We start from the raw sequence: 26,401 nt of genomic DNA, 5'->3' as shown, positions 1-26,401 counted from the left end.
TTGGGCATTGTTTTTAACGCAGTGGTGTTTCAGATACTGTAGCTGTTTCCCCCATCTAGGTTTTCTAGACCAGAGTGGGTGGTTACCAAAATCGTAGACTGAACAAGATCTCGCCAGGTGGCTAGACGCTGAATCGGGCGCGGGCGGCAGCACGTGGAGCTCTGACAGTCTGGAAGCCACAGAACTCAGAGCTCCAGTCCGAAAAAGTTGTAAGCCAGGACTTTTGTTCTCTTTCTGGATTATTTGCTCAAGTTCTATGCGACAGGATAGGTGATCCAGTGTAGCTTTCAACTTTTCCTGTAGTGTTACTTCCTTTATTCTAATTATACCTTCATTTATTTTCTTTTACTCCTCTGTGGTCCTTTCTGCCATCTAGAGCTTGTAAGTGCACTCATTCTGCACAGTTTCTGTGGGTTTTGGCTCGCCTGTCATTTGCTTTCAACCCATGACCTCATCAAAATATTAATAAACATAAATAAACATTTTCTTGGAATGCAAATTTATTTGAGACCCAGCATCTAAAAATATCACTATTTTAAAGCATAAGCTCAAATTTTCATAAGCGATTGATAGGTTGCTAGGTTTGAGTGCCATTGGTTGAACATTTTGTTCTGTTGGATCGTGTGTTGACAGTTTTCATTGTCGGTCATGATTATTCAATTTTGCATATTTCACATCATTTAGAATTAGTTTTTGCTTGTGTCTCATATTCTTCATGTTTTAATGATGTGTACCCATGCTCTCCACTATATTTGTCTTATTGATATAAACCAGAAGAAAGTATATTTTGTTTACTGTTTGACTAAAACCAAATTCTCTTTATTTTTGTTTCAAATTATATTTAGTTTTGGGGCTCGGCCGCTAGTCCTCAGCAAGTTGGTACCACATTTGTGTATCCTATTTGGAGATTCCAACAGTCAGGTAAAATTTTATTTACATTCAAGCACTGATTGATTTTTTTTTGGCCACCTCTTCTTTTTTAGGCCTCTTACTCCATTTTTAAAAAAGACGATGGAGAGTGGAGGGGGTTATGAAATCAAGATTTCACCTCGTTTTTCTTTTAAAATCCACCAGTTACTTTCTAAGAACACATGATATTCACTTAGGTGGCTTACGCTTGCCACTCGCTTGACTGGTAGGAAAGATATATGGTACTGAAAAGGACCGTTCTTAGTTTGAAGGATGGAGTGACGAAGAAGCTGCCTTCCTTTCTGTAGTCCTGCCTGTTAACTGTGAGGACAGGTTGGCAGCTCCCCTTCTTCATTCCTGAAAGTGACCGCATAACAACTTTTTTCTGCAATAGTCAGAACCCTGTTTATCAGGGGGTGTTTGTGCCAGCGGTGTATCCCTTGTTGGAGAGATTTGCCTGAGCTGTGTACGGTGGGCATAATATGGGGAGGTCTCTCTGGAGCCTGTCCGTTCAGTGGGGGTGAGTCTTGTCTGTACCGTTTTGGGCACAGCTTGGGCATTTGGAATAACCCAGGTAAAGTCTTCTTTGCTGTCAGGCCTAGCTCCACCGCTGGACATCTGTGGAGTTTTACTACCTCTTCATTTGCTCTGTGACGGTGAGCTGGGCAAGGAAACTATGGCCATCTTCCAAATTCCTGTCTTGAGGCCACATTTTTTTTTCCTTTAGTTGTAGCAAAATACAACATAAAATTTACCATTCCAGTCATTTTTTAATAATGCTTATTTATTTTTGAGAGAGAGACAGGGTGTGAGTGGGGGAGGGACAGAGAGAGAGGGAGACACAGAATCTGAAGCAGGCTCCAGGCTCTGAGCTGTCAGCACAGGGCCCGACGCAGAGCCGTGAGTGAGATCATGACCCTGAGCCACAGTCAGCCGCTTAATCGACTGAGCCCCCCAGGCCTCCCTGCCATTCCAACCATTTTTAAGTGTGTAGTTCATTGGCATTAAGTACACGGTTGTGCAGCCATCACCAAAGTCAATCTCCAGGACTTTTCATCTTCCCAAACTGTAACCCGTACCGTTAAATGAGAACCCCCATTCCTGGTCCTGGCAACCACATTTTACTTTTTCTGCATATGAATTGTTTCGCTCTAGGTACTTCACTGAAAGTGGAGCCATATAATTTGTCCTTTTGTATTTAGCATGTTTTACTTTGCATGTCTTCTAGGTTCTTCCGTGTTGCCATTTGTCCAAATTACCTCCTTTCCTCTCTAAGGCTGTTTGATATTCCGTTGTGTGTGTTTATGCCACATGTTGTTTATGCGAACATCCATAGGTGGACATTTGGTTTGTTTCCATCTTTTGACTATTGTGAATAATGATGCTGTGCACACTGGTGTTGAGTTCAGACCACATTCTTGAAGGACAGTTATATTCCAGGAAAAGTGTATTAGTGATTTGTAATCGTACACTTATTGGCAGCTTTTACACAGTCTTATCACAAATAATAGAAGATTTTTTAAAAGCCATATTAATAGCTTTTATTTACATGTTTCTTAGATTTCCACAAAATCTTTTACAAAGTTTCTCTGAAGGTTTCTCGGCAGATCCTCTTGGTTTTTGTAATGACCTGCCAAAATCCCTGACGAGGTTAGGAGCCCTAAAACCACTGAGAGCCGCAGGTTGGTGCGCTGGTGTAGTGGTATTTTACTGTGTCTCCTCTAAGTTCGTGTTTCTGCTCCCTGAACTCCGGCAGGTGAGAGACGCCGCAGTGTCGGCTATGGTGGAGATCTACAGACATGTCGGGGAGAGAGTGCGGGCGGACCTGTGGAAGAGGGGGCTCCCCCCTGCCCGGTGAGTCCTGCGGGGCTTCTTTGTTTATATGCCACTCGTGTTGGAAGTTTTAATTTCACATGTTTATTTTAAATAGGTTCTGAAATTTTTAAAAATTCTAAAGATACAAAAAGATACATAGGTTATCACCGTTAAAAAAGTTTTTGAGGCGCCCAGGTGACCCCGTCGATTAAGTGTCTGGCGTCAGCTAAGACTGGGATCTTACGGTTTGAGCCCCGCGTTGTGCGGTGTGCTGTCAGCGCCGAGTCAGCTTCCGGTCCTGTCTCCCTCTCCCTGCCCCCCACCCCGTCTTTCTCAAAAATAGACATTTAAAAAATAAAATTAAATTAAAAGTTTCTGAGAAATTCTAATTTTTTTGGATACCAGTTATATACTTTTATATTATTTAATATGTAATTAAATACCTCTTCAGGTAAACTGTTTTTATACCAGGCAATAATAATCATTACAGTGTGTGGAAGATGCTTGAGCAAGAATATAGTAAAAATATTAATCCATTCACTAAATAAATATTTTTTTAGTACTTTCTGTTGAAAGTTATTGTACAAGATACTGGATAATTAAGTTTATTTTTGAGAGAGAGAAAACGCACGTGTGAGACCAGGCAGCAAGAGAAGGGAGACACAGAATCGGAAGCAGGCTCTAGGCTCTGAGGTGTCAGCACAGAGCCTGATGCGGGGCTCGAACCCACAAACTGTGAGATCATGACTTGAGTACAAATCAGATGCTTAACTAATTGAGCCACCCAGACGCCCCAAGTCACTACTCTTAGAGTATAGTCAAATAAAAAGAAAATTAAGAATATCTGAGTTGAGTAGCATCAATCAGATCAGTAAAAATCCCATTGATAAGCTTCTCATATATCAGAATAATTTTTCCAAGGTTTTTTTTTCTTTAGTGCTTCTCTGAGTTTCTGTTTTTACTAAAGATATTATTTCAGGGGTGGCTGGGTGGCTAAGTTGGTTAAGGATCCATCTTCAGCTCAGGTCATGATTTCATGGTTCTGAGTTCAAGTCCCACGTTGGGCTCTGTGCTGGCATTGTAGAACCGGCTTGGGATTCCCTCTCACCCTCTCTCTCTGCCTTTCTCTGTCTCTGTCTCTCTCTCTCTTTCTCAAAATAAATAAATAAACTTAAAAAAAATTTTTTTTAAAGATATTTTAATTAAGTGTTTTTGTAATCAAATTTTAGTCCCCATTTTAAGGTAGGCTTGAAAGTTTTTTTCTTTTTAACTTTTTGTTATGGAAAATTTCAAACATGCTAAAGTAGGCAGTGGTATGATGAACCTTCACGTACCCATTACTCAGCTTCAACAATTAACAACTCACGGCCAGTTTGTATGTTATACTCTTACCTACTTGATTTTGTCCTGTATTACTTTTAAGCATATCCCAAGTCATAATGTGTCATCTGTAATTATTCAATATATTTCTAAATTGAAAAAGTGGCTTTTTTTCAATCAAAACCATAATACCATCATCACAAATTAAATTTGTTTTGCAAATAATTCTGTAAGTCAAATATCCAGTCAGCATTCACATTTCCAGTTGGTTCAAAAAACCCCCAAAACACATTTCCAGTTGCTTTATAAACATCATAACTATGTGTCTATATTTTTGTTTGTACCAATACTCAAATGAAGGCCAACAATTAGCTGATAGGTTCTTACAAGTCTTTTTAAATCTTTATCGACACTTGTGTTTGTTTGTTCAATAATCCAGGCAGTGTCTGTAAAGTTTCCTGTATTCTGAGTATTGCTAATTCTTGTCCAGTGGTCATGGTCTAATACATTCTTCTGTCCTCACGCCCTATAACTTGGACGCTGGGTCTGGGGACTTGGTAGATTTCTGGTGGTGTAGGCTGGTATCAGGAGAAGCCAGGCCACTCGAGAGGTGGCGGCATATTCCCCTATCATAAGTCTCATCGGACGGACCTGGCTGTCTCTCGTACCCTGTAGTTTTTTTCCAGTACCAATTTTTTTTTGGTAATAAGATTGTCCATGAAATATGCATTATTATGTGTACTTACTCATTTTCTATTTCCAGAGCTAACAGTTTCATTTGCGTAGTCTATATTTTTATGTGAATGAAAGAAATGATGTTAATGTAATATATTTACATGTATGAGTATGTGTATATATGTTATGTATATATATCACATTATATACATTTTAAAACTTAGGGATGCCTTGGGGGCTCAGTCAGTTAAGCGCTGACTTCAGCTCAGGTCCTGATCTCAAGGTTCTTGGGTTCAAGCCCCATGTTGGGCTCTGTGCTGACAGCTCAGAGCGTGGATGCCTGCTTTGGGTTCTGCATCTCCCTCTCTCTGCCCCTCCCCCATTTGCACCATGTCTGTCTCTCTCTTTCAAAAATAAAACATAAAAAATTAAAAATTTATATTGAAATTACTTTTTATTAAATAATTTTATAATTTTAAAATTTCTAATGTTTTTAATTTATTTTTGAGAGAGAGAGAGACAGCATGAGGAGGGGACGGACAGAGAGAGAGGCAGACAAAGAATCCGAAGCAGGCTCCAGGCTCTGAGCTGTCAGCCGAGAACCCGATGCTCAAACCCACTAACCATGAGATCATGACCTGAACGGAAGTCAGACACTTAACCGTCTGAGCCCCCCAGATGCCCCAATAATTTGATAATTTTATTCAAGTATGACATCATAATAGAAAAATATGTGACTTATAAGTATGGAGCCGTGTAAATGATCACAAAGTGAGTACACCCGTGTATCCACCACACAGGTGGCAAAGTAGAACATTCTAATCAGCCAGAAGCTTCCCCAAATCCTTTTTAATTCTTGCCTCTTCTGCCCTTCCCAGAAGTAACCATGATCCTCGTTTTTATCACCTTAGTTTAGTTTTTCCTGTTTTTGAATTTTATATAAATGGAATCATATAGTATGTGCTCTTTTGTGTCTACCTTCTTTCAGTTAGCTTTTTTAAAATTCATTTGGGTTGTTGGATCTGACTACAGTTGGTTTGTGTTCATTACCATATAGTTTTCCATTTTATGAATAGGTCATACTTTATGAATCGTACTAATGATGGACTTGTGGGTTATTTTCGGCATGTAGCTCTTTTGAATCATGGTATTAGAAACATTCTTGTGCATGTCTTTTGGTGTACATTTTGCATTCATTCTTGTAGATCGTATCTAAGAGTAGGGTTGTTGGGCTATTAGGTATCTTCACTGTACTTGATCTTGACAGTTTTCCAGAGTGGTTTTACCCTTTTATATTCTTACTGGCACTGTTTGCAAATTCCTATTATTGTACATTTTCGCTGATATTTGGCATTATTAGTCTTATTGTTACTAATTTTAGATTTCTGGTGTATGTGTTACCATCTGCATTTTTCTGAAATAAATGCTTTCTAAAGAGCATTATTTAATGTACTTACTGGTAACTTGGATATGTCTTTTCAGGTCTCTTGCCTGATCTGTCATTTTTTAAAAATTGAGGAGTAGAACTTTTTAAAATATATTCTAGGTGCAAGCCCATTGTCAGCTCTGTCTGTTTCAGGTACCCTCTTTCACCTTGTGACTCACCTTTTTACTTTCTTAGTGGTGTCTTTTAATGATGTAAGTTTTTAATTTTCATGTAGTTTTCAGTCATTTCCTTTATGATTAGACATTTTTCGTGCCTGGTTTAAGAAATCTTTATTTACCCTAATGTCATAAAGACATTCTCTGGGTAACTGTCTTGACGTTTTATTCACATTTAGGTCTGTAGGCCATGTGGTATTTTCCTTGAAAGTGGTACGAATGGGGGTTCAGATACATTTTTTCCATGTGGTTGTCCACTCGCCCCAGCACCCCTCACTGAAAATGTCTTTCGTCAGTGTTCCTTTTGTTATAAATTAAGTGTCCATATATGTGCTTAGGATTTTTGCACATATGCTCAAAGTAAGATGGGTGTATAATATTTCTTCTTAAGATGTTTTAAAAGTAATTTCAGTTGTTAGGGAAAACCCCTTATGTGATTTTTCTCCCCCATCAGAATCAACTGGAAAGGTTTTATCATACACGGATAGCTGACGCTGATGTTCTTACTGGAATAAGCCAAGGACTTACTAACATGTCCGTTCTTCTTTCTCCGACCTCTGAATGGGCTAGTCACTCGGCAGGTCGGGAGTCCGAGACCAGAGCGGGGACAGGTAGTTGGTGAGAAGCTGAGGCTTTCTGACTTCAGTCTGCACTTGTGTCCTCAGTGCTGTGTTCCTGTCATTCTTCCCCATGATGCTTCACTGCTGGGTAGTAGGGAACCGGAAGGACCCCGTGTAGGTACAGGCATGGGGAGCTTTGCTTCAGGTACGCCCAGTGTTTCCTATCCTTTTAGCATAGGGCCTCTTTATTTTGTCGGTGCTGTTTGACTCTTCAAAATACTGGACCCGTTTATATCAGAGTCTAAAACTTTTGTAAGATAAAATCTGAATGAATTTTTGGTTTACTTCTTCCTTCAAATGATTGTCCCACTGTTGCCTTCTTTCCACTAGCATTTACTCTCAAAAGTTAACTTTATATTGAATATTAAATTTTTTTGAAAATTATATATATCTTTAAATGTTTATTTATGAGAGACAGAGACAGAGACAGAGACAGAGTGCAAGCAGGGAAGGAACAGAGAGAGGGGGAGAGGCACACACAGAATCTGCAGCAGGCTCCAGCCTCTGAGCTGTCAGCACAGAGCTCAACATGGGGCTCAAACTCATGGACCGTGAGATCATGACCTGAGCCGAAGTCAGACGCTCAACCAACTGAGCCACCCAGGCGCCCATGTCCACTATTTTTAAAAAGATAAGCTCTGACAGTGTATAATGGCATAGCACTAGACCTGTGATCAGTGCAAAAGAAGAGTCTAGAAATAAACCCTTATGTTTATGTTCCATTGATTTTTGTCAAAAAATACTAATAACTCTCAATGGGAAAAGAATAGTATTTTCTACAAATGGTGCTGGAAAACCAGAATTTCTGTGCACAATAGAAGAAAGTTGGGCCTTTTCACACTGCACCCCCAAATTAACTCTAAATGGATCATACAACTAAATGTAAGAGCTAAAACAATAAAACTTAGAAAATTGCAGGCAGTGGTTTCTTACATATGCATTAGCATAAGCAGCCAAATGAAAGATAAATATACTGGGGAGCCTGGACGGCCTAGTCATTTAAAGTACCTGACTCTTGATTTCAGCCCAGATCATGATCTCACAGTTCATGAGATCAAGCCCTGTGTCAGGCTCTGTGCTGACAGCACAGACTTGCTTGAGATTCTTTCTCTCTCTCCCTTTGTGCCCCTCCCCCACGCGTGATCACTCTCTCAAACTAAACAAAATAGATGTAGTGTACTTCATCAGAATAAAAAACTTGGACTTCACGGAATACCATCAAGGAATCTGCAGAAAACTCATATAATGGGAAACATATTTACAAGTCCTACATCTCATAAAAGTCTTATGTCCTGAGTATATAAATAATATGTAAAAAAACTTTTATAATTCAGCAATGAAAGGACAGATACCCAATTTTAAAAACCGGCAAAGGATTTGAATAGAAGAAATGCAGGTGGCCAATAAACTCATAAAAAATTGCTCAGCTTCATTAGCCATCTGAGAAATACAGATCAAAACTACAACAAAACTTGTTACTTTGACTTTGAGCTTAAATATGGACTCTGGTTAGAGTTGCTTTTCCGGTTCTGTACTGACATGTGACTTGTCGCTGTCCTTCTCCGGAGTCGGAGCCTTCCCGGAGCTTTACTGGCCTCTGTTCTGTGGCCTTGTAAGTTGTGTTTATAACCTTTTGGACAATCCGGCCTCTTTGTATTTTCTTTCCACTGAATTCTGTATTTTTTTCTTCCTGAATTACTTAAAAGATCCTTGTCTCTTCTGCCCTTGTTCTTTCCTCCTCATGTGTGCAGTGATCGTCCATTATGAAGAAGCTAAGTAGTTGACTGGAGCTCTGTATTATTTGAGACAATGACCAGGAAGAGGGCAATGCAGCGAGGGCCACATAGAGAGTTATAGTATGTTTAATTTTTTCTTTTAATAGATAGTAAGGTGTAGGGGCACCTGGACGGCTTGCTCCGTTGAGCGTCTGACTCTTGATTTTGGCTCAGGTCATGATCCCAGGATTGTGGGGTCAAGTCCCACATTGGGATCTGAGCTGAGTGTGGGGCTTGCTTAACATTCTCTCCCTTCCTCGGCCCCTCCCCCCACTCCACTCATGCACATGCCTGATCTCTGTCTCTCTCTCTCAAAATAAAAATACTAAAAAGTTATATAGGAAGGTGCAAACTTACTCCTTATAAAATTTTAAACAGGGAACTAAAGTTCTTTCAGTAAATACTAAGCAAATGCCAATGTTCCACATGGAAGTTAGTAAAGTGAGAAGCCTTAGAAGGAAAGGGAGACTGGGGATGCCTGGCTGGCTTAGTCAGAAGAGCATGTGTCTTCTTGATATCGGGGTAGTGAGTTTGAGTCCCACGTTGGGTATAGAGATTACTTAAATGAATAAAAACTAAAAAAAAAAAAAAAAAATTAGAAGAGAGAGCAGGGTAGTTGTAGACAGCTAAGTGAGGGCTGGAGCAGAGTAAAGGGTATGAGAGAAGCTCTCTGTGCATCTTTCCTAGCCCAGCCCAGCTCCAAAGACCTTTGAGTGTTATCTTCCACCTTGACCGGCCCTCCTTCCCTCCCTATTACCATTGTATTTCTCTAGAATTTCAGCAGAGAGAGGGGGACAGAGGATTCAAAGCAGGCTCTATGCTGACAGCAGAGAGCTTGATGTGGGGCTCAAACTCCCAAACCATGAAATCATGACGTGACCTCAGCCGAAGTCAGAGGCTTAACCCACGGAGCCACCCAGATGCCCCAGATGTGTGAATATTTTTATTTGTTGAATTTAATGGGGGTAGGAGCTGAGGTTAAGGTTTAGAAATCTCCTTATGATAAGTTCCTAGGTTTTCAGCTAAAAAATATATATATATATTTTAAGACAGAAAGTATCCTCAGTTTATAAATAAGAAATGGCAAAATGTGGACCAGTGCTTAACTAAGGTTGTAGAAATGACACTTGACAAAAACAAACGTGAGCCATTGAACAACATCTGACAAGTAAAAACAACTTGACAATGGCCCTCTTCCTCAAATCTCTAAGTCGTAACTTTGCGAATAAAATCATAGCCTGATACATTGGAAAGTAGAGGCAAAGTGAACTAAAAAATAGTGCTGTCAACATGATTGCCTTTTGATCTGAAGAGTGTGTGTGTGTGTATACACACAAACAGTCAGAAAGCAAACAGTTTAAAAAATGGGATGGTGGGATTGTGTTTTGGGTTTTTTCTTCTTTTGTTCCTAATTATATTTCCTGGCTGTCTTTTATAATGAATGTACATTGCTTTTGTAATACGAAATAATAGAAGTATAGAGAGTAATTCTGAATATAAAATCAGAAGCACAAATGGAATTGGTGTCAAATGAAAACAGATTAATAGAGAAAATGTCAGATTATCAGTTATACCTGCATTACTATCGTTTCTGACATTTTATATCTCATTGTTCTTATGTTAGCCTTAAGTTTCCTTTGCGTGATTGTATGTACTTTTTAAAGATATCTTGGTGACTGAGTGGATTTATTCTGAGGTTGTAACTAAAAGATTTCTAATGGGTTTGAAGAAATAATTTTATGAGGAAACGCGAAACTGTGTGGAAATGCGCCTGTGTTTGGCTTCTTGTCTACTCAAGAGGGACGGGCTTTGTGTTTTCTCCCAGTGAGTGAGACCATTGTGTAGAACCAGCTGAATCCCTGACCTTATTTCTCTCAGGGAGATAGTGAAGGAAATTCTATTTAAACTGTATGTAAAACAAACAAAATGTGTTCTTTATTCCCAGATTAGAGATGATTTTTGCCAAATTTGATGAAGTGCAAAATTCAGGCGGTATGATTTTGAGTGTCTGCAAAGGTAAGAATAATTAAGTCATCCCAGTTCTCAAACATTTCTAAGATTATTTAGTCAAGTTTTAGACACTAAAACATGTTTTCAGGTTAACTGTTTTATCACTGATTCAGCAGATAAGATTTTGTGGCTTGCAGATTAGTTAGGAGATAATAACAAAGTCTTTACATACTGCTGACCATTACCTGTCCTCTGACTCTTTTGGGGCAACTGAAAATTTAATTATGGGTCAGAGGTGTAAAATGATACTGTTCATTTGCCCGAGTTTTTGTATCTTCTGAGTTGAAGAAATATTGACCCTCTTGCCTTACATGTTTCATGAGTAAAATGTTTTTTATTGCCAGAATAATTGTTTTATTTAGTTGTTTTTAGTAGAAGTTGTGGCGTTGATGGGCTTTATCACGTGTAGACCCTCAGTGAGGATACTGGTGACATGGATGTAGGAACTGCGCCAGCATGGTCATCTCTGGCTTCTCACGCAGAATGAGACCAGGCTGACATTCAAAGAGGTTTCTGGTTACTATGTAGCACTTATTTGATTTTGTAGTTGCTCTTCTTTTTGTAGGGTTGCTAGATTGTGTTTGGTTTTATTGGGCGGTGTTTACTTAGACTTGAGTTTTTAAATAATAATCAGCGAAATATGTGAAGAATATCTTCTTCCATTATAAGAAAGTGGGTTCCTATAAAAGAGAATGTGGTTAGCTTAGTAATGTAAATTGATGTTGGGGGAAAAAATTGGGTGTGTGAGTTGTTGTATGGTCAAAACTAGTTATTAGTATAATTTAGTTCTTTTTCTCTGGATGAAACCAAGACTGAGCCTTGTCGGGCTGCAGGAAGGCAGATGGAGTGAGAGTTTAGTGCTAAAAAGATTGTCTACCCTGATCTAAATTTAGTTCCAGAAGCGTAAATTGACTTCAGCGCTACCAGCCCTGACTGCCAGCTGTTTCTCACTCTTCTCTGAATAGAAGGTGTTTTAAGTACCTTATCCTTATTTTTCCAGCAGTTCCTTCTATTTCCATAGAAACCGGAAACAGCCGGAAGATGATAGTTGTTACAATTCCTTGGATTGGGAGGGCTGTGTTTTCATGCCATTTATAGCACACCCTCCTCTGTGTACTCCAGACTCTGTGGTTACAACTCTAAAAAAAAAAAAAAAAAAGTATCTTGCATATTATAAATTTAAGATATTTATTATATGAATATGGCTTATTTTGAAAGTGGTGTCTCATATTTTGTGACATTATTTCTGTTACCTTTGAAATTGATTTTATATTCTCTATTCTCACAGCTCCCATTTCTTTTTCTTTTGTTTATCTCTCCATAAACAGGAGGTTTGGAGTTGGGGTCTGGCATTTATTTGTATTGGAAATTATCATCTGAATATTTCAAATGTGGTCAAATGTGAATGTTAAAGTCTAATACACACAAACACAGTGGGATGTAGAAATGGGTCAGGATGTTTTTGATGACAGTGTAATTCTGTCATTGACAGTTTAATGGCTTTGTTAATAAGGGAAGAGACTAGGAAAGGGAAGCCTATTTATCATGTTGGCAAGTCCCAGGGCCCAGATCTCTCCGCTACCTTGTCTGTATTCTTTCTCAGTAATGTAATTCAGCCCAAAGGCTTTAAATGAGAACTATTTGCTGTTGACTCCTAACTAAATGTATGGTCCTGTGGCCTTCATTCATCTCTTATGCTCTAGTTTTGGTAGCCTGTGGCCTCAATAGGCATCTCAGGCTTATTAACATGTCCAGAAGTGGGAAGCCCACTGTCCTTTCCTTCCCCTCAAACGTGTCATCCTTCCCCCACCGTCGCCCATTTCAGTCAGTGCCACCACCGGCAGCAGCTCAGGCTAGACACCTGAATTGACCCCTCATCTGTGTGCCTTTAAAATCCTGACACATCCGAAATGTTTTTCTGTCTCCATCGTTACAACCCCACTTTCAGTCATCTGATTACTGCAATCGATATCTGTTCGGGCTTTGCTCTTCACAGTCTGTTTTCTACCCAGAAATGAGGATAATCTTAAAATACAAATTCGATATTGTCACAACAGTGAAGAAGACAAAGTCTGCTTCAGGGCGCCCACCCTCTAGTGAGGGAGATAGATTATAAACAAGTCCATGGACGAATGTCCACAGTGATCACAGCTGGTAATGGAAGAAATACAACTACCCTTTGTTTAATGAAGTTAAATTATTCCTAAAATCCTCACCGATAAGTGAAACCATTAAGTGAAACAATTATTTCCACTAACATTATGGTTTGTGTAATCCCAACCAAGAATAGTGAGTAAGTTTTTTAAAGTTTATTTTTGAGAGAGAAAGAGAGTACATGCGGTAGAAGCAGAGAGAGAGAGAGAGAGAGAGAGAATATCCCAGATGGGCTCCACGCTGACATAGTGCAGAGCCTGACATGGGGCTCAAACTCATGAACCATGAGATCATCACCTGAGTTCAAACCAAGAGCCAGACACTCAACCAGCTGATCTTCCCAGGTGCCCCATGAGTAATTTTTGAATAATTTTTATAGGTAGAGAAATACATCATTGAACACTGAAAACAAGTTTTTATAAGTAACGATTTGAGGGCAAAAATTTTGTACCCAAAGTAATACTTTTTTGTAAAGTTTTGTATGATTTTTCCCTACAAAATTTTCAGCCCTTATTGGCTTATTATAATTGTGCACTCAGCCTCAAACTTTAAAATTACAAAATAGGAAAGCATTTAGGGCAGTCAAGGCTCAACACAAAACCATGTGCACATTGTCCCTGCGCACAACAGGCCGGAAGGCTTGCTGGACACAGACCCACAAAGCAGGTTGTGAGTTCACCCAAACGTGGCATTCAGTTCAGACTTGTTCCATATGATAGTCTAGAAACTGCTGTGGTAAATAACATTTTTTAGTGTGTCTTTGCCTGAAATGGTAATAATGAAACCTCACACTTCGTGTTTTGACTTAGAGTATTTGGGGATGAAAAATTCATTTTAGTAAATGGACAAAAATAAAAACAATAAACCCCAGAGGATTTGTTAATAAAGGTGGTATAACTTTTTAAGAGTCATTATAGCTGAAGGTCTGAACTGTCATTGAGTGAAGTAAATAGGGCATGGAAATGGTGAGTAACTCAGTGATGCCCCTTTAGACATAATTAGTGGGGCAAGCCTCTCTGAGAATTGACATATTTGAATTAAGACCTGATAAATGAGAGTGAGCTAGTCATGGGATAAATGGTAGGAGACATGCTTTGGGTAGGGAAAATGTGACCATCAAGGCCCAGAGGTAGAAAAGGAGTTAGGGCTGGCTGGAGCCCAGTGATGCTAGCTAGGGGCGAGCAGGACGCGCGATACGAGGGCCCTGTTACTGGCTTTGGGAGTTTCGCTAGACCTCTGGGAGGAGAAGGGTTTTAGGCTAGAGAGAGATGTGGGGAGCTGGGAGTGATACGAGCTAACACTCTCTTACATTTATTTATTGTTTGAAGAAATAGTCTTGTTTAATTTTTTCTCTTTAGTCTGCCTCTTCTCCCTTACACATGTCTTGGTGTATAATTTTACATTTCATGCTTTTGTGTTTGGTTTCTTTCATAAATGCCATATCTATACTCTTTTTTTATGTTTATTTTATGTTTTGAGAGAGAGAAAGTGAGCAGGGCAGGACCCAGAGAGAGTGGGGGAGACAGAGGACCTGAAACGGGCTCTGTGCTGACAGCAAGAGACTGATGTGGGGCTCTAACTCACAAACTGGGAGATCATAACCTCAGTTGAAGTTGGACGCTTTGACTGAGCCACCCAAGTGCCCCTCTGCAGTCTTTTGATTTCAGTTTTGGTTAAATTCTTTGACTTGATTTTTTTTTAGAGAATTAGTTCAGCACACTCAAGACACAAAGTAAATAATGTCATCAGAGATTTGAGCATATCATTTAGTTTAGGAAGGCAAGAAATGCACTTTTTTTTTTTTTTTAATCTGGAGGGTTCTTCAAGCCTGACTTTAATTCTCATATTGCAGAGTAAGTTAGGCAGAATCCCTGGGTACGGTGGAATTCACTCTGCTGTTATAAGGAAACTGAGTTTACCATTAATCAGATCAAGGCTTGAAGGAGGCAGTACCACCCTGGAGGAAGGAAAAGGCTGAGAGTCGCAGGCTCCCTGTGATTATGGCTGGGCCTGTTGTCATGGAGCTTTCTAGACTGTCTCCTACTCTGAGATGTAAACATCAACAGTGTTGGTGGCCGTGACTGCAAGTCTTTTCTCTTTCACTGTGAAAAACCTCTGCGTACTTCCGATTTGTCTCGGGTGTGGAGGACCTAATGAAGTTTTGGGGTGAAATCATTGTAAAATACTTCCCAGCTTCTCTGTTTGAAACAGTTGCTAGGAGCAGAATTGCTGTTGGGGGCTGGCAGGAAAACAAAGCACAGAAATCCGGCTTTGAAATTACCTTGGTACTTGGCAGTAAGGTAGCTTGAGGTCTAGTGTTTTCTATGTTTAGTGAAAAGCAAAGCAGCCCTTTTCTTAGACTGGTTTTAAACCGTATCTGCCGTGACCGCGAGCCTCAGCGCCTTCAGCACCTTCCCGGAGCTTGACAATGTGCCGATGGTTGCGGGGCTCGGATGGAGGGCACCCCGCGTCCCGCAGCTGCGCACTGCAAGGCCCCGGCTCCAGCAGAAGCAAGCTTTGTTCCGTGTGGCTCTGCTGTCCGCACACAGAGCGGCCTTTGATGGGCTGCCTTTGACGTGATTTGTTTACGGCAGCCAGAAATGCTTCCTGCATAATGAGAGCAGTTAATCATGGAAACTGGGCTATTCCTGTGTGTGCCCTCGTAGCAGGCTTCTGTCGTAAACATTACAAGGTAATGACAAAAGGATGAAAACCTTCTTAAAAGGCACAAATCCGTGGCTCCATCGGATCATGTGATTGCTACTGATTACACGGATATCTTTAGAGAAGCAGAAAATGATTGCTGAGCACATGCCTTGTGTTTTGATGATTGCATTAAGAGTCCCCCAGCGGGATGGCATTTATTGGCTCCCAGAGCTTTTCCTGCATTAAATTTCAGGCAGCCAGTCCAAGGAGAAGCAGCAGGACCAGTGTGTCGCCACATATGTGCAATCAAAGAATAATCTTGATCAAGCTCTGCTAGGTTCTGCTGCATAGACGAGGGTTTTCAGCGAGACCCCAGACTTTTATTTTGAAGTGGAGCAGCAGCTGTTGGCTATTGCGGTGCAGAGCTGCAGCGCGGCCTGGGTCACACAGTGCTCCGGGTGGCTGCAGGCTGCAGGCCCAGCCCAGTGGCGTAGGCACCCAGCTGCATTTATCTGCGGTGCCGTTTGACCTCTTGGTTTGATAACGCTCCCTGGACCATCTGAATGGCTATGGGAGATGGTGAGTAAGATTTATTTTCTTCTAACGCTTGTGTTAGACACTTCCTTTGAAAGTGACGATCATTTGCCGTGTAAGAAATACATTTCTCCCCTAAAGAATGAAGGACACTTGTGTGTGTGTGTGTGTGTGCGCGCGCGCGTGTGTGTACAGTCGTGTGCGTACATGCACATGTGTGCTTACTTGTCGTTTAGTATTCTTTTCTACTTGATGCGTCGTACAGCGTCTCGCAAACATGACATTTTACCCTGCAGCCCAAGCAAGCCCTCGGTCTTGGGTGGTGGACGTGAAAGGATGTTGGACGAAACATGGAATGTGTGCAAAAGCTGTTAGGAGAGAATACGGCCCTTGGAAGAATGACAGCTTTGGGCAGGAAGCTTTGGTTAGAGAGCCTGTCCCCTCTCCTGTGGCAGATGACAACAAGTAGGAATCTGTGGTCCTGAAGTGTTTCAAGATGCAAAATGGCTTGTCGTAGACACTGTTTTCATCATTATGCTTGTGATTTGACAGTGTCCCCACTAAATAGTTTTCTAGAAAATACTTAGTTTTTTTACATATCCTATACAGGTATAATTTGATTAAATATTGATTTTGCCAGTGTTATATTTTAATAAGAGTAATTTAACAAATGTTTCAATAGTGCTTTATCGTGTTCCGAAGCACTTTAGTATACTTAGTATACATTAACTCCTCAGGTACATAACTGAATGATGTGTACAGAGTATCTTGGTATTTCCATTTCACAGGTTGGGAAACTGAGGCTTGCTGATATGTTAAGTTCCGCATGTAGGCACAGAGAGCAAACCAGAACCGAATCTAGAACCTCAAGTTGCTTTTGGTATTGTCTTTCAAAACACTACTTGACTGTGGTTTTTTGCCTTATTAAAGCTTTTGTTAAGATGCTTAGAGGTACACTTCATAATCTCACAATACTAGAGATGTGGATGAAGGGGAATTCAAAGTTCCTCAGAAATATTCTGTGTGTTTTCCACTAGCTTCTTAAGGAAGACTGGTCTGTATTCAGAAGTTTTAACTCTAACAGTTTTTTTCTTCCTTATGACAATATAATGACTCCTCTCCCCCCGGAGTTTGTCCCCTTGGGACTATGAGGAATGAATGGGATGCGAAGATACAAAATGATAATGTTGGTAAATAGCCATTTGAACTCTTACATACATGTTAAGGAAATACGATAGTATATTTTGTTTTGATAGTGTAATGGTTTATTCCAAGAATTTATGTAACTGTTTTATATGTCCTTCTAGAAATAATTTTAACTACAAAGTTTTAAGGCAAAATCCATCAAAATTCATAATTTCTCATATAATTAAGGACATTGAATGTTTATATATTTATGTTTAAAATCAATTTATAGGCACCCCCAAATATTGCTTTTGGTTTGTACTGTATTCTGATTTTATTTCCCTTTTTAAATTTTATTCTTAAACAGAGACTCGGTGGCTAATTTTTCTTTTTTCAAGCAATACATAAATACATTCAGACTATTTAAGAATGAACTGATTTTAAAAATTGAAGTAACAGCCTCTTATAAAGCTTGGAGGGTAACCTTCCTGCTCATTCTGTTATTCAAAATGGAAATACTTTTACTGTATGTTATTAATACAGTAATGCACCTTTATTTAAAAATAGGAAGTCTGGCGGGGGCGGGGTGCGGAGCTGGTTTGCTCGGTCAGTGCAGCATGCGACTCTTGATCATGGAATCGTGAGTTTGAGTCCCACACTGGGCATAGAGTTTACTTTAAAATTTTTTTAATCTAATTTAAAAATAAAAATAAAGGGGCAGCAGGTGGCTTAGTCAGTTAAGTGTCCAACCTTTCATTTTGGCCGAGGTCAGGATCTCACAGTTTATGAGTTCACCCCCCCACTCCAGCCCTCATTGGGCTCTGTGCTGATAGCTTGGGGTCCTGCTTGGGGTTCTCTCTCCCTCTCTCTTTGCCCTCCCCAGCTTGTGTGTGTGTGCACGCTCACACGCTCGCTCTCTCTCTCTCTCTCTCTCTCTCTCTCTCTCTCAAAATAAGAAACTTAAAAACATGAATAAAAATGGGAAATGTCAATAGTATAGATGTGTAGTAACAGGTTATCTAGGGATTTGTTCATGTTTACTTCTCCGTATGCTGTTCTTTCTCACATATAGTATACTTCTACCTCACTATCACGTGACCATGTATAACAAATGGATTATGCTCTTTCTAATCTGGGTTTCTTGTTCTTTCATTTTAATGAACAGAAATATCTTCTTGTCAAAATCCAAACTATGCAGATAAAGTAAAAATTCCTCTCAGAACCACCTTGAACCTAGGTACAAAGAGACATGAACACTTTTGTTAGGTGTTTGCCTTTGCATACCTTGTACTGTGCCTTACATGCATATTAAGAATCAAAATAAATGGTTTTGTTTTGACTCCGTCTATGTAAATGATACTGTTCTGAAAGTATTTTCGCCTTTTGCTATGTCTACTCAGTGTGGCATAGAGTTTTTTTTTTTTTTTTGGAATGTCCTCACGTGTAAAGCGTATTGTTTGTTTGAACTGTTGCATAATATTTCATAGTATGGATGTATCATAACCATTTTTTTCTTTTAAAGAATTTGAAGTTGTTTGATCACGTATAATTTTTCTAAATAATTCTGAAATACCTTTCTATAAATCATATATATGTATACATACATATATGTATATGTTTCTTAAAATACTCTAGAAGCAGAATTTCTAGATCTAGGTTTTTATTCATTTCAAATTGTGTTAGTTATAGCTGATTTTCTCCAAAAGAGGCTTTACCACTGACATTTCTACCTTCAGTGCCTGCCGCCCTGCATTCTTTTCAGTTCTCACTATTGTTACTACTTTTTAATTTTTTTAATGTTTATTTTATTTTCAAGAGAGAGAAAGAAACAGAGTGGGGGAGGGGCAGAGAGAGGGAGACGCAAAATCCACAGCAGGCAGATTCTGAGCGGTCAGCACAGAGCCCGATGTGGAGCTCGAACCCACAAACCATGAGATCATGACCTGAGCTAAAGTCGGAGGCTTAGCTGACTGAGCCACCCAGGTGCCCCTCGCTATTGTTACTGTTTTTAAAATTTGCCTGTCAAATGGATGAAAATATCTCACCCTTTTAGAAACATCTCTGCTGTCTGATAAGGTTGATCAAATGTTTGGTTATTTGTATTTCCATTCCTGTAGATTGCATCCTAGAATCCTTAGCCAACTTTCTGGTTATTTGACTTTGTTGTTGTTGATAGTTTACATATTCTGTTTATCAATCTCTTATCTATTAAATATATGTTACATAAGCGTAACTTTAAGACCATATGAAAGATTTTATTAGCAGTCTCCTTTGTAGGCAAACTAAGATTTTTGAGATACAGTAGTGACTATCAAGTGAGGAGTTGCTGAGGGTGTCTCTTACGTGCCTTTCTGTTTAGCTTTCTTTATCCAGGAATATAAAACCAAGTGGTCAGATGATTGCGAGGCAGCTCGGGGCAGTCAGGCTGCACAGAGTTAAAAACCTGTGGGATTGTTATGTGGCGCGGAGCCCTGCAATCCGCCTCAGACGCTCAGGAGAGGAATTTGGCCTTTTGTTGTTATGCTGCGGGATGGCTGGAAAGAAATAAGGTTTTGTTGCAAATAGACTGTTTTTACACTCACAGCATCTCAACACAGTCTATTTTTCCAAACATGAATCTTTTAAAAGACCATGTGATAATATAACAAGTGATAATATAACCTTGACTTTACTAGAGGTAAGCCTTCTGGACCACTCCAAACTGACCTATCAGCACGGATCCCCCGGGTGGGAACCATGGCAGGAATCAGTGCTGGATTCTTCTCTCCTCTGCTGCCCCCTTGAATATTCTGTGCTCGAATTGAGTAATACAAATCACTGAAAGAAAGCAAGCCTTTAATTTACTGGAAAAAAGGCCACACTTTTTTCCCTAGGAGCAGTGATAATGGTAAAAACAAAGAGTCTGTAAGGAGTAAAAAGTAAACTACAAGGGATAAAAGTTCGGATCTGCAGCAATATAGGCAGTAGTAATGGGCACGGAGGTCGAAAATCTTCGCCTTCTTGAAACAGACTCCATTTACCCGTCTGGGTGCAAGGGCTTGGGGCACCGGTAACAACAGATCCTCCAACACGATGTTGCTCATGAACCTGAATCGTCAAGAAAGGCTTACCTTTTTTTTTTTTTTTTTTTGGTACATGTAGAATGTATAGTTGGCGCTCTTGACAGCTGTTATGACCAGCTGAAGTGGTCATGGAAATTTAGCCAACGTGGTTTTTACAATGGTTCTAAATAAACCTTATTTTGAGCCTCATTTATTACATACTTGATATTATGGTTATCATGAAATATGTTGCTTTTAATTTTATTAACACTAAGTGATGGTTTAAATTCTGTTTGTCTCTTAACTTCATTGAACTATCAAAGCTCTTAAAGTTAAAAAAATGTTTTTTTAATGTTTTTATTTATTTTTGAGACAGAGAGATTCAGAGCATGAGCAGGGAGGGGCAGAGAGAGAGGGAGGCACAGAATCAGAAACAGGCTCCAGGCTCTGAGCAGTCAGCACAGAGCTCGATGCGGGGCTCGAACCCATGAACATGAGATCATGACCTGAGCTGAAGTTGGAGGCCTAACCGACTGAGCCACCCAGGTACCCCATGGTCTTAAAGTTTTAATGGGCTTCTGTAAAGAAAAGGGTATAAGACTTCAAGTAGATTTTTTAACTAGTGAGTTAATACTTTCCTAGAAATTCTATGAGACTTTATCAAATTTTTTTCTTTTAACCTTTATATAAGATGGACTTTATTTTTTACAAATAAAATTGTTAATTTAAGATTGTGCTGCTGAATGCACAGCATCTTTATGTGACTATTAAAATTTGGCCATTATTTTATTTTGAAGCACTTGGATTTTTAATTTCTAGTCGTTTTCCTGAAAGTTTCTGTTTTAGTTTAAATTGAATATATTTTAAGTGTTTACTGTTTTACTTCTGAAGACTTATGACTTTCTTTAGCTATGAGAAATCTTCTATTATTTTTTTATAAGTTTCTCCCCATCATTAGTTTTAGTCTCTCCTTATGGAATTGTTAACCAGTCGAATAGATGTTGAACCTCCTGCGTTGATTCATAGTCCTTTATTTTGTCTGTTCTATAAAGCTTTATCTAAACCTTTTTCCCTTTTCTGGTGGTTCTATTCTTAGAGAAGTATGTGTGTGTACACACACACAGGCACACACACATGCCCATGTGTAAGCATGCACAGTGCACACTTATGTATAAAACATTGTGATTTCTGAGTTGGGCATGGGAAGAGCTAAATGATGGAACCATTTCATAGATTCTCAGTAGTTCCTTGCAGATCACTCCTGTATTTGTTGGCTCAGAGACTGTCACGTCCCTGTCATCCGACAAGGGAGCTGGGCCAGTCCTCATTGCTGTCTCCGACTGCTTCTGGGAATTAGGAGTTGCAGCTTTACTGTGGTTTTATTCTTCAAAAGCTTTCTATCTTTTAATTTGCATTTTATAAGAATTTGTTGCTGTCTTTTGGGTGCTGATTTCACATACTTTGCCCTGCCTCGTTTTCTGTCATTTTATAATGTTGCTTCTAATTTTATATTAGGGTTCCATCACAGGGTTTTAAACAAGCAAGCAAAGTGATTCAAGTGATAATAGTTCTTTTAAGGAGGTCTTTCAAACATACCCAAAAAGAGAGAATATTGTGACAAACCTCCATTACTGCCCACTGTCCAGAAATTATCAGTACATAGCCAGTCTGTGTTCATCTGCGTCCCTCCCTGCCTGCCCCTAGCCCGGCCTGCCATGCTGCGCCGGGGAGTGTGTGTAGACACACGTGCACACAAAAGACAATTACAGTACTTTTTAAAAGATGGGTTTTGTTTGTTTGTTACCAGGAAATATTTAATTGACAACCAATTTTCACATCTAAAAAGTTAACCCTTAGTATCAAATATTCAGTGTTCAGATTTTACTCAGTTGCTTCCTAAGCATCTTTTTACAGTTTGAATATGGATTCAGACAAGGTTCACCATTGTCATTGGTCGATGTGTCACCTAGGGCTCTAGTTACCTAGAGCAGTTGTCCCTCATGGTCTTCTCTTGCCACTTTTTTGTTGAAGAAAAAAACATCTATCAGGTAAAGTTTTCCCACATACTAGATTTTGATGATCACATTGCCATGTTGGTTTTATGCTTTTGTTTTTTAAGGTTTTTATGCCCCCTTTATTTCCTGAATATTTAAATTCTGCTAATGGCTTGACCAGAATCAGGTCTAATTTTTTTTTTTTTTGCGGCGGGGGGGAAGTTGACATATTGGGGGGGCACAAGTGAGTAAGTGGCAGAGAGAGAGAGAGAGAATCCCATGATGGGGAGAGAGGGAAAGGGAGAGAGAGAGAGAGAGAAGCGGGGTTCACCCGAGGCGGGGCTCGAGCTCATGAGCCACGTGTGAGGTCAGAACCTGAGCCGAAGTCAGACGCTTAACCGACTGTGCTGCCCAGGGGGCCTCTAGACACACATTTTTAGAAACGGTGTTGTGTGTTTTGTCAGAACCAATACAGTGCCTGATTGTCTTTTTGTGTGTGATATTAATATACAACAGCGGGTCAGGCGTTACCAGCCTGATCTATTCTTAAAAAGTTCCCCACCAGCCTTTCACTTAACAGTCTCAGCAGCCACTGGTCCAGATTACATTTTTAGATGATCCCATTGTTTACTTTGGGGTTTGGAAGGTCAAGAACGGAACCAGGGAAACCAGTTAAGAGGTTGTTGCAGCAGTGTAGGCAGAGATGATACTGGTCTAGTCTTAGATTAGGAGTGGCAGCAGAAATAAAGAGAAATGGGTGCATTTGAGATATAACTTGGAGTTAGGCACAAGAACTACTGATAGATGAGGGCAGAGAACTTGGAATGGGGCTCCTATATTGTGAGCTTGTGCAGCTAAATAGTGATTTCATTTACTGGAATAGAAGTAGACTTGAGGACAACAGGTTTGAGGATGGTGTTGGTGTTACATTATGTATGTCAAATTAGAGATGCCTTTGAGATATCCATGGGGAAGATGTTTAGTAGGGCAGTTGAATACGTAAGTCTGGTATTCAGAGGTGAGATAGGCTAGAAACAAGAATCTCTGAGTTGTCAGCCTGTAGAAGGGGTTTTAAACTATTGAGAATGGATGGAGGCAGTTAGAAAGTGTGTAGTCTGGAGAGAAGGAAGATACTCAACACTTAGCGGTTGGATAAAGGAGAAGGGACTGAGCCAGAGGGACCTGTGAGGTCAGAAGAAAGCCTTGGGAAGTATTCTGTTGTAAAAGCACAGTGGGGAGCGCAAAACATGTTTTTGTTTCTGAGACCTCATGATTAAACGGGTTTGAGTTTCTGAGACCTCCATTAGTACTGTCTTAGTGTTTATTGTTTCCTAATCTCAGTTGCTAATTTAGCTGTTAAATATGACCATGGTCATTGTTAGATAGGTAAGAGGGTAAAACTATGTAACAGTATACTCGTGCACGAAAATCTGGTGTTATGGGTTTTTTCTGAACTGGTTGGTTTACTGAAGAAAAGCCATACAAGATGAATTTTTTAAATGAGATATGGTATATGGTTTTGGCTTGATCTTTTGTTTGGCATGTAAAGATGGAGCAGTTTTCATCCTTATATGAATTAAGAGGTAGGAATTTCAGGTTTTGGAATATACGTACCCATAGAAGTGAAGTGGAAAGTTTGAATAGCCATTGGAATATATGTCTTTCCTTTGAAGGGAAAAAGGAAAAAAGAAGGACTCTGATTATGGTAATATGAATTTACAATTTCTTATCTGAAACCTTGGGGACCAGCTATGTTTTGGAATTCTGAACACATCAGATTTTAGAAAAGCAGTGACCATAAACCATATATCATACAAAAGCAACTGTGTCTTGGGCTGTACCTTGTAATCAAGCACATTAATATTTTTACAGTTAAGTATATGCAAGTTCACAATGAGTTAAAGACAAAAAATAACTTCATGTCAGTTCACATGTTGTGCTGTAAACTGAGTTCAAACCAGCTTAGATTTTGCTACCAAATGAATGTAAAAATACAGAACAATTCTTTTTAATTTTGTTAAACCTTTATTTATTTTTGAGAGAGAGAAAGAGACAGAGTGCTAGTGGGGGAGGAACAGAGGGAGAGGGAGACACAGAATCCGAAACGGGCTCTAGCCTCTGAGCTGTCAGCACAGAGCCCAACACAGGGTTTGATCTTGAGAACCACGAGATCCTGACTAAGCCAAAGTCAGATGCTCAACTGACTGAGCCACCCAGGCGCCCCAAGACAAAACAATTTAAAGAAGAGTTAATAACCTATTCTTCAACTATTCCAAGAAAAAGCACAAGAGGAAGGAAAGCTTCCAAATCCCTCCTAAGAGGCCAGCATTACCCTGAGACTAAAAGCAGATAAGGACCTACAAAAAAGAGAACTAGAGGCCAACATCTCCAATGAACATGGATGCAGAAATTCTCAACAAAATGTTAGCAAATCAAATTCCTCAATAAATTAAAAATCATTCACATGATCAAGTGGGATTTATTCCTGGGATGTAAGAGTAGTTCAGTATTCACAAATCAGTCAGTGCGATACATCATATCAACAAGAAAGAGGTCAAAAAATCATTTCAATAGATGCAGAAAAAGCATTTGACAAAGTACAACATCCATTTTTCATAAAACGCAATGGAGTAGGTTTAGAGGGAACATATCTCAACATAATAAAGGCCACATATGAAAAGCCCACAGCTAACATCATACTCAGTGGTGAAAAACAAAACTCTTCTCCAAAACTCTGGAACAAGACAAGGATGTCCACTCTCACCACTTTTATTCAACATAGTACTGGCAGTCCCAAGAAAAAGAGATAAAAGGCATCCAGACTGGTAGGGAAAAAGTCAACTTTCACTGTTTGCAGATGACATGCTATTATATATAGAAAACCTGAAAGACTTTATAACACTGCTAAAACTGATAAATGAATTCAGTAAGGTAACAGGATACAAAATGAATGTACAGAAATCCATTGCATTTCTGTACAGTAATAATGAAGCAGCAGGAAAAGAAATTAAGAAAACAATCCCACTTATAGTTGAACCACAAATAATAAAATATATAGTATACACTTAACTAAGAAGATTAAAGGCCTATACTCTGAAAACTAAAACATTGATGAAAGAAATTGAAGACACGCAAATGGAAAGATATTCTATGCTCATGGATTAGAAGAACAAATACCGTTAAAATGTCTACACTACCTAAAGCAGTCTACACAGTTAATGCAATCTCTATCAAAATACCAACTGCATTTTTCACAGAATGAGAACAGATCATCCTAAAATTTGCATGGAACCACAAAAGACCCAAAATAGCCAAGACAGTCTTGGAAAAGAAGACCAGAACTGGAAGTATCACAGTATCAGATTTCGAGATCTACTACAAAGCTGTAATGATGGAAACAGTGTGGTACTGGTACAAAAATAGACACACAGAAGAGTGGCACAGAAATAGGGAGCCCATCAACTCTTGATTTCAGCTCAGGTCATGAGAATTGAACCCTACATTAGGCCCTGTATTGGGCATGGAACATGCTTAAGATTCTGTTCCCTCTCCGTCTGCTGCTCCCCTGCACTCGCTCGCTGTGTATCAGTCTCTGTCTCTCAAAAAGAAAACATTCAACAAAAATCCACTATCATATGGCCAATTAATTTATGACAAAGGAGGCAAGTAAATGCAATGGGAAAAAGACCACCTCCTCAACAAACGGTGTTGGGATAATTAGATATATGCAAAAGGATGAAACTGGACCACTTTCATATACTACACACAGAAACTCAAATGGAATAAGAATCTAATTATGAGACCTAAAACCAGAAAAATCCTAGAAAAGCACAGGCAGTTATTTCTCGGACATCGGCCGTATCAACTTTTTTCTCAATATGTTTCCTGAGGCAAGGGAGACAAAAGCAAAAATAAACTATTGGGACTACATCAAAATGAGGTTTCTGCAGAGCAAAGGAAACAGCTAAAGTTAAAAGACAACCTTCAGAATGGGAGAATATATTTACAAATGACATATCCAATAAAGGATTAATAAGTATATAAAGAACTAATACAACTCATCACTAGAAAACATACTTTAACTTAAATATGGGCGGAAGACGTGAGCAGACATTTCTCCAAAGAAAATATCCAGAAGGCCAACAGATACATGAAAAGATGTTCAACCTCACTCATCAGGA

General features: G+C 39.4%; 1 protein-coding gene across 1 annotated transcript in view; it reads left to right on the top strand.

The window, feature by feature from the left end:
* Nucleotides 1-26,401, top strand: part of CLASP2 (cytoplasmic linker associated protein 2) — a 164,555-nt gene that overhangs the window by 21,308 nt on the left and 116,846 nt on the right. Inside the window, exons 5-7 of the mRNA XM_029938780.1 lie at nucleotides 846-921; nucleotides 2,666-2,763; nucleotides 10,662-10,732. Coding sequence (XP_029794640.1) covers nucleotides 846-921; nucleotides 2,666-2,763; nucleotides 10,662-10,732 — 245 coding nt within the window. The remainder of the gene's footprint in view (nucleotides 1-845; nucleotides 922-2,665; nucleotides 2,764-10,661; nucleotides 10,733-26,401) is intronic.

Source organism: Suricata suricatta, chromosome 5 (genome assembly GCF_006229205.1).
Source record: "Suricata suricatta isolate VVHF042 chromosome 5, meerkat_22Aug2017_6uvM2_HiC, whole genome shotgun sequence".
Lineage (NCBI taxonomy): Eukaryota > Metazoa > Chordata > Mammalia > Carnivora > Herpestidae > Suricata > Suricata suricatta.
Note: the sequence above shows the minus strand (reverse complement) of the source record. Positions and strands in the feature narration are given on the sequence as shown.